This window comes from Orycteropus afer, unplaced genomic scaffold (genome assembly GCF_000298275.1).
Source record: "Orycteropus afer afer isolate SDZICR_OR568_19922 unplaced genomic scaffold, OryAfe1.0 scaffold00017, whole genome shotgun sequence".
In the NCBI taxonomy this organism is placed as follows: Eukaryota; Metazoa; Chordata; class Mammalia; order Tubulidentata; family Orycteropodidae; genus Orycteropus; species Orycteropus afer.
Genome location: NW_006921604.1, coordinates 8,284,644 through 8,293,843, shown reverse-complemented (window position 1 = coordinate 8,293,843; position 9,200 = coordinate 8,284,644). Strand labels below are relative to the sequence as shown.

At 39.5% G+C, this 9,200-nt stretch overlaps 1 protein-coding gene across 1 annotated transcript in view; it reads right to left on the bottom strand.

The window, feature by feature from the left end:
• The window catches only part of VWA3B (von Willebrand factor A domain containing 3B), a 431,643-nt gene that overhangs the window by 62,838 nt on the left and 359,605 nt on the right, over nucleotides 1-9,200 (bottom strand). Inside the window, exon 22 of the mRNA XM_042783482.1 lies at nucleotides 6,478-6,670. Coding sequence (XP_042639416.1) covers nucleotides 6,478-6,670 — 193 coding nt within the window. The remainder of the gene's footprint in view (nucleotides 1-6,477; nucleotides 6,671-9,200) is intronic.

Here is a 9,200-nt window from a genome sequence, read left to right as displayed (position 1 = left end):
CCTCAGGGATATGTTCTGGGTCTGTATCCTGCTCCCTTGTTTCTACCACTTTATCCTGCTTCTTTGTGTGGACTGTGATGGTCTTTTGTCTCTGAGGCATCGTGGTGGTGTTGTGTTTAGATCTCTGTTAACTGTTTGTGAAGAGCAGCCAAGGGTGATTCAGACTCTTGTTGGTGGTTTTTTATCATTGGCCCTTTAACTTCATTTTATACAACTCACAGAAATCTCCCTCTAAGTCTCCTCAGCTATATGTTCTCTTGCATCCACTGTCAAAGACACAACCTAACATACTGTTTCCAGACCTAATGGTTTCTTCTCTTCATTCTCAGTTTCATCTCACCCAAATTCCCTCCCTATGTGCATTTTCCCTAACACTCTCTTTCTCTTGGACCATTTTTTTTCCTTGGACTAGAGCACTCAATTCACCATTCCAAAAGGTCACAGACTCCAGATTCTTTGCAGGCCACAGCTTTGAGAAGCGAATGTGCAACCAGCTGTGTGGGAAAATTTCCAAGGGCGCCTTTAGGGTTATTTACAGCTGCTCATAGCTTCAAGAGATTTTCTGCCTCTATATTATCTTAAAGTCAGGGGTGTGACGAGCACTTTGAATCTAGCTGGGCCTAGATTCTGTGGGGTTTACCCTGGAGAACAAGCCTTATTTACTCTTACAATGTGGCTGGACAACATGGAGGGGGCTGCCCTAGACCAGGCTCCCAGGGAGAGCTATGAAAGGTTAAATTATAATTCATGGGTGCCTTCACCTGTGATTCACAGCCGATTTCTTCCACTGTGCAGTTCTGTAGGCTAAGGGTTGGCTAAGGGGTGCTAGCGAGGCAGGGAGTTTTCAAGGAGAATTTAAAACTTCAGATTTAACATTTCTTCTTTCATTATGTGGTCAGTGAGCCAAGTACTTGTCCAGGGAAGCCAGAGAACTAGTGGATAACGGAAATGCTTTTGGGTACTATGGAGTTGATTTCTATTCATAGTGACCTTATAGGACAGAGGCCCCAATAGGATTTCCAAGGCTGTAATTTTATAGAAGCAGGGTCTCCTGGTCTTTTCTCCTACAGAGTGGCTGTTAAGTTCAAACCACCCACCTTTCGGTTGCAGCCGAGTACTAAATCATTGCATGACCAGGGCTCCTTGGACTATGCAAATGAAAAAAAAAGAGAAAGAAACAAGAACAACAACAACAAAAAAAAACCCCTACTGCCATCAAGTTGATTCTAACTCACAGTGACCCTATAGGACAGAGTAGAACTGCCCCATAGGGTTTCCAATGTTGTAAATCTTTATGGAAGCAAGAATGCCTCATCTTTCTCCCATTGAGTGGCTGGTGAGTTCGAACTCCAACATTTTGGTTAGTAGCCCATTAGTTTAACCACAGTCCCACCAGAGCTCCTTTGGATTATGGAAATGTTGTTGTTGTTACGTGCCATCGAGTCAGCCCTGACTCATAGTGACCCCTCCTTGGGTTTCCGAGGCAGTATCACTACGGAAGTAGTATTGCCCAACCTTCCTTCCGAGGAGTAGCTGGTGGGTTTGAACCACCAGCCTTCTGGTTAGCAGTCAAGTGCCTTAGGCACTATGCTACCAGAGCTCCTATTATGGAAATAGGGGGAAACAATTACACAGTCAAGCATGGAATGGGACCCAGCTCAGGCTGTAGAGCAGAGAAGGTGGGAATAATGCTTGTCACTTTAGATCTGATCTCAGATCCAGCAAAGGAGTGCCAGTGAAAGCCTAAGCAGAAAAAGCAGAAAGCAGGCTAGCCAGACTCAAGCATTTGTAGTCATTTCTCCTTCTCACCTCTGGTCCTTATCAATATACAAATCATGAAGCTGTGCCAAACTCAGGAAGCAACAGGATAGCTGTATTGGGTGCCAATGCCATTGCCGAGGAAGGCATAAGAGAGCCACAGATAATCTACCCTTCATAAATAATGTGCCCTCATTCACTCACTCACTTGCTGCCATCGAGTTGACTTCAACTCATAGCTACCCCATTGGGTTTCCAAGGCTGTAAATCTTTCTGGAAGCAGACTTGCCTCATCTTTCTTCTATGGAGCAGCTGGTGGGTTTGAACCACTGACCTTCTGTTTAGTAGCCAAATGCCTTAACCAGTATACCACCAGAGCTTCTTATATAATGTGCCCCGGAGCAGGCTAAATACAGTGACCTTCGAAACACATGTGAGCATTTCTGATTGGATCCCATTCCAAACAAACGTTGATCACCTTTTACTAACTACACATTATCAATAAACTCTTGGTGGTCTTATTGATTAACAGAAGGGTTCTTCCTCTCCAATTTATAATCATAGATCAAAATCTTTGACCTTTGCTAAAATTATTTAAAATGAGACTATATTTATTTACAAATAATAAGAATGACTAGCATCTGTTGATGTTATTTCTCACCCCAGCATCTCAAAAGGTCCCAACCAACATTTTTCACATGGAAAGTTGAGAGGCACTAGTCTGCTATGAAATCAAATAGGTGGGGCATGATAAAATTGGGAAAAAAATTATCAAAATTCATGACACATGGTAAGGAGTAGTTAAGAAAATTATATACAAACTTCCATTGCAGGGGCCATGTTGAGAGTAAACTGGCCAAGTGTGAACTTCTTCCTGTTCCTCACATATGGACAACAGTCCTGGGCACATGGAAGTTCCTCTGAACAGCCAGTGGGGGCTATGGACACTCTGTGTGGGCACAGAGCATTGAAAGAAGAGTTGCAGCCACTGACCAAGAAAAGTCAGCAGTGAACCCATCAAAACCATTATACAAATTGAACACTTTTCTCAATCATACTCACCCTTCAAGGTCCACCATCTCTTTCTGCTTTCCTTCCTTATGAAGATGTTAAAATGAAAGTTTACACTTCCTATATTCACTTTATTGACTTCAACCACTCCATCCAATGCAAACTGGCTTCTGTTCCCACATTTCTACTAAGAGCACTAGTGACCTTCCCCAAACGGCTCTTTTCTGTCATTGTTCTGTATAACCTTTAAAACTTGCATGTGTAGAGTGCATTTACTATTCAGCATTCAGTGCTGCACACTGCTTTGAGCATGTTATGTGCATGGTGTAGTGCCTAAGGCATTTGACTGCTAACCAGAAGGCTGGAGGTTCAAACCCACTGGCCACTCCTCAGAAGGAAGATTGGGCAATCTACTTCCATAGAGATATACTGCCTTGGAAACCCAAGGAGGGGCCATTATGAGTTGGATCTGACTCGATGGTAGTGAGGTTTTTTTTTTTTTTTTGGTTGTCTTTTAGGTAGGTATTTTGATTCTTCTATTTTACAGATGAGGAAACTAAGGACTAAGTCAGGCCACACAGCTAGAAAGTGGCAGTACTGAGATTTGAATTCAGATGCATCTAACTCCAGAACGAGGCTCTTAATTACCTCTCTTCCTTAGGCTCTCACATCATGTCTCTCTACTTTGGGCCCCCTGCATCTCTAACTTTCCTGTCTTGATCCCTTCCATTGTCTCTTCTTCTATCAACACCTCAATTGACTTTTAAATCTATGTCGTTGTTGCAGACCTCTCTCCTAAACGCCAAACATTTGCTCATTATTGGTCTTCCTTATCTAGATGGTATCTTATTCGTGTCCTTGAACACATTTGCCAGGAGGAACACCTAAATATCAATTCCATCAGAAAATGTCACATGATAGGGTAACATGTGCCTTTAAAAATGTATTTACATGGCTGTACAATATGTCTTTCTGGTTATAAAATCAATATATTATACTTGTAGAAAAATTAGAATAGCATAAGGAAGAAAACAGGAGAGATACCATTGCATACCTAAGGATTATGAGGACCTAAAATAAATCATCTACTTTTCCCTACTCAGAAGGAAGACTGGGCAATCTACTTCCATAGTGACACTGCCTCAGAAACTCAAGGAGGGGTCTCTATGAGTTGGAGACGGCTCGATGGAACATAACAATAACACACTTTTCCCTAAAAACCAACTCTTCCAATTATTGCACTTCTTCTTCTTTGTTCTTTCATTTATTCATTCAAATATTTGTGAGTGCTTAGGGTCCGACTCGACAGCACATAACAACAACAACAACATGAGGTGCCTGGTGATCTGCTCCCCCAAAATTTACAGCATAGAACCCTGTGGGGCAGTTCTATTCTGTTACATGGGGTTGTTATAAGTTGAAATCGACTGGATGGCACCTAACATCAACAACATGAGATGCCAAAGACTATTCTAGACACTGAGTACCCAGAAGACAACAGACTAAGTCCCCCTCCTTATTCTAGCAGAGAAGATAGACCATAAAAAAAATATATAATATCAGGTAGTTATAAGAGCTGTGAAGAAAACAAAACTTTGGTAAGGGGTTAGAGAATGACAGGGTGTTTTGACAGGTTGGCCAGGAAAATTGTTCCAGTTTTTCTTTGGATGTGATTCTGTTATCATATTTGTAATACTGTTGTATATATCTGGGTTCCAAATACATACAACAAATATAAATATTTATCAATTACCCACTTTGTGCCAGGCCTTACTTTAGGTGCTATGGACACAGCTACTAATAAAGCCAGAACAAGGTCCCAACTTTCATGGAAGAGGTTCCATTCTATTCTAATATCTGTCTCCTCCGCTAGGCTCAGTCCATGTCTTCAAAACAGTTAACAAACTCCACTATAGGTCTAATATGTAGTTAATCACCTTGGGGCAGGAGGAGAGAATGAGAGAGAGAGAGAGAGAGAGAAATGAGAGGGATGAGACAGTTCCTCACTGTCTGGGATCTCTTGTGCCAAGCACAGAATCTGATTCATGGTGGGGAGTAAACAAATCTTTTTGGATGGAGAGATTAGCGTAAGTGAAAATTAATTTTATTCCCACTTGGTGGATAAGGGAATAAAGAAATAGAACAGTAAGTTCACATCCCAGAACAATAAGTGTTTGCCAGAATTCCAGACAAATTCAGTAAAACACACTATCTTTGTTCTGAATCACTAGAGGCTTCTTTTCACTCCATTAACGACACTTTCCACTAGTAAATTATAGACAAATTTGTAAACTATAGAGAAAGGTATAAATGTTAGCAAATCCTACCGTAAGGCAGTAGAGTCTGCCCAGTTCCACATGGAAAAGTCCATCATTTGGGACCGGTACTTAGAGTTATGAGAGCATTTCAGGCAACACTTCCCAAGAATACATTAAACAGCTCTTTGAGGAAGTCACTTCATTTGAATAACATTAAAAGACATAGATGTTTTATGATAAAAATTTTGATTCCAGTACAAAAGGCACAGCTTTCTATATCATTGAAGAAATAATTGTGATTTTTCAAGGGAAAAAAGAAAATTCAAAACAAATAAAACAAAATACAAGAATCTAGAGCAGCAAACACAAAATTTTAAACAAAGCAAAGACAGTATCATTTGGCAAAGTCCAAAATAAAAAAATGAATCTCAAAGGTCAGGTCTTTGTGATTTTTTTTTTTTTTGACTTTGTGGTCAATGTGTGAGAATTATCTAGAATTCAGTAAGATGTCAGATGAACTCTTCCAGAGCTACACATCCAGTCAAAAAGGGTGCTGTTATTCTGGCAATCTATATCTAGAGCCTCAAAACATTCATGCTCTTTGATTCAGGAATCCCACTTCTAAGAATTTATCCTAACAAAATAATCCATCTATACACACTGTAAGAGTCATTAAAATATTATGTGAAAAAGCAGAAAACTGGGAATAACCCAAACATTCAACATTCAGTGAAGAGTTAAATAAATCAGGACATATACACACCATGGAATACTATGGAACCACCAAAATATCAACCTGGAGATTCAGTAAAAACAGAAAAAGTTTATGAAAAATTAAATTATAAAGAATATAAATTGGTTATGGACACCCTCCCTGCAGCTGTGTAAAATACATTTATTCAAGGAGAAAAAAAAAAATCTAAAAGGAAACCTTGAAAGGTGGTAATAATAAGGGAGTCAGATTATAAATTATTTTTTCTTTTTAAAAGGTTTGTTTGATTAACCATGATAATAATTGCTAACACACATGGAAGGCTTTCAGTACTAACTAGTTTAAATGCTGATTTTATTCTAACAACTCTCTGATAATATTAATTCCCCTATTTTACAGATACGAAAACTAAGGTTTAGAGAGACTGGGTAATGGGTGAGATCAATTACTGAGGCTGGGCCTCAGGTCTGTCTCAGGCATTTAATCACTACATCATACTCCTGTTCACTTTTGTTTTTCCTTTAAAGGATATATTATGTAGAAACTAAGGTGACAGAAAACCAAATACATTTCCTTTTGATGAATAAAGTCCTGTCATCTTAACTGGATTGACTCTCCTTTGGCAATCAGGGTGGAGAGACAAGAAAGGTCAGCATAGGGATGGAGAAGTGACTTGGGACAGGTCGGAGGATAGTCTTGGAAATATGGAAACCTCCATGACACCCACCCACCCAGTACCCTGCTCACATGATTCTCCTTCCTGGTAGCCTCCTGGAGTTCCATGGCCTGCTGGATATACAGTTTCCCAGCTAAGATTTCATTTTCCAACAACGACAACTCTTTCAATGAAATGGGCCAATTTGACCGTTCTAGTGCCTCATTTAAAGCTGCTTTGTTTTCCAAGTACTGCATTGGTTTGTTTGCATCTAATCTAAAAAACAAAAGAGAAGGAAGGGAAGATAATAAAAAAAAATACGTGGTAAGGTGGTTTCTTAGTAAACACTTTCTGAGAAACATCTGTCAAAACAGGTGCTGGTTGACAGTCACAGTCTTGCCTACTGGTCCATCAGGACTTTGGTCATTTGCACAAATTAAATATAAATATCTCTTGTGAATTATAGTAGGCAATTTACCCCATTATCTTATTTTATAACGGATTTAAAAAAAAAAAGTTTGAAACACTCATGAATCTTTTCAACTTGCTTTTCATCATATTTGGAGCCCATTCCTTTCTCCCTAGGTCTAACAACTAAATTATAAAGAGGTTCAAAGAGATTTCACACACTAAGCCTAGCTGTGACTGTAGAAAACAAAACAACACAAAAACCAAATCACCTCATTGTAGTAATTCTTCTTCTAGCTGGTTTCAGGTATTTTGATCTCCTTTCTTCCTTGTAAGCCTAAATGGAACTAAACTTTCTGGCTTCATTGTTTTGGTACATGATGAACAGAAGCCAAACTTTCCAAGAGCTGACAACCAGGCTGTGGGACTTCAGGGGCAGCCAGTATGTGATGTGATGGCGCAGGATCTGGATTCTATTTCCTGTCCAGCTACTCCTGAGTCACACACTCTTGCAAGAAGTCTCTGGGTGTGTGTGTGTGCATGTATGTGTGTGTGTGTGTATGAGAGAGAAAGAGAGAGAGAGAGAGAATATTTCATAATGATCATTCTCTTATTGCTAAAAGCACCAATTACTTCCTTTAGATGTTGGAAGAGTAATTCACAAACAAAGCTTGTCTCCAGAAGACAGAGAAAAATTCCTCTAACAAATTTAAATTAAGATTCCTTGGGTGTGTTGATAATCTACTTATGATGGGAAATGTTTCTACTGTCAAATGAATAGTCAGTGTTTCAGGAAAAAAGTTTCAGGGAAATATAGGAGGTTTCCAAAGGGTTGGGGTGAAGGGAGAGAATCTCATTCACATGCTCATCTCGCTCCTAATTTGAAAGAGCTGTGAAGTGAAAGTAAATTTTACAGCCCTTTTGTAGAGAAGCTCTGGTGGCATAGTGCCTAAAACACTTGACTGCTAACCAGCAAGCTGGTAGTTCAAACCTATCAGCTGCTTCTTAGGAGAAAAAGACTGGGTAACTCAGAAACCCAAGGAGGGGATCACTGTGAGTCAACTTGACAGCAGTGAAGTTTTTTTTTTTTTTTTTCCTTTTGGTTCTTCACTTAATGCAATGTCTCCAAGTTTATCCACCCTTCAGAAGAGCACAGAACTAACATTCTAGTAATCCATTACCTAACTGAATATTATAGTTTAAAACTAAAATGAAATCTTTTCTCAATTTATAAAGATTTCAATATAGGTAGAAACCATTCTTTAGAAGGCTGCCAAGTACAACCAAATAGATATTTTTAAAGAAGAAACAATCACTCTCCAATTTCAGGAAATCAATTGTCAAAACTTTCAAAATATGTCAAATAGTTATAGAGGGGAAGACACTGGTTAAAAACAAAACAGAACAAAACTCTTAATGGTGACATTTCCAATAAATAGACTTAACAAATATTTACTACATGCCTTCTCTGTGCCAGACATGCTATGCCATGTCAGATGTTGGGAATTTTCTGAGGAAAACAGCTATAGTCCCTGTCTTGTAAAGCTTACATCCAGTGGTGAGATACAATAAGCAAGGAAATAATTACAAAAAATACATAATTAGAAATTATGACCAGCTTAAAAGGAAATACACAAGTAGTACCAAGAGAGACAAATAGGAGGAACTCTAGCATGATCAGAAGGGCTCCGATGAAGTGCCCACAGAAGCATGCCATGCACAGAGTGTCGAGGGTACATTTCAGGCAGAGGGAGCAGCACATGTGAAATGAATGGGGATCAAGAAAATCTAATACAAACCACCACAGAGAACTTCAGCAGCATAAGCAAACACACTACACGAAAACCTGGGCTTTGGAAATGGAGTTGGAAGAAGGATTTTGCTACTTAAATATCAGGATTAAAAAAGAATATAAACTTTAGAGCAAGATAGGCTTGGGGTGGAATGGTGACACTAGCTGTGTGGCTTTGGAGAAATGACTCAAATGATCTACACCAGAGATTTGCAAACCTGAGTGGCATCAGAATCCTCTGAAGGGCTTCCTCCAACACACATTGCTGCCCCTTCCCCCTTCCAGCCACCATTTGCACTAATGTTGCTCCTGTGGGTCCATGCTGGTACAGGAGATGGTTGAAGTGGGAATAATGCCCTCACACAAGGATGCAATGAGAATTAGATGACATAATGGGGACAAGGTGCTTTGTGCAGTACCTGACACATGGCCAGCTCTCAGTAAGGTGGGGAAACAATGCCACCCTCTGAATTCCTTAACCACACCCCTAGAGCAGGCTGAAAAGATTTCTCTCTCTGACATTCCTTTCTTCTCAACATCAATTTCCAGAATTCTGTGTATCTCTATTTTTCTTTCTTTCTTCTTTTTTTTTTTTTAATTGTGATT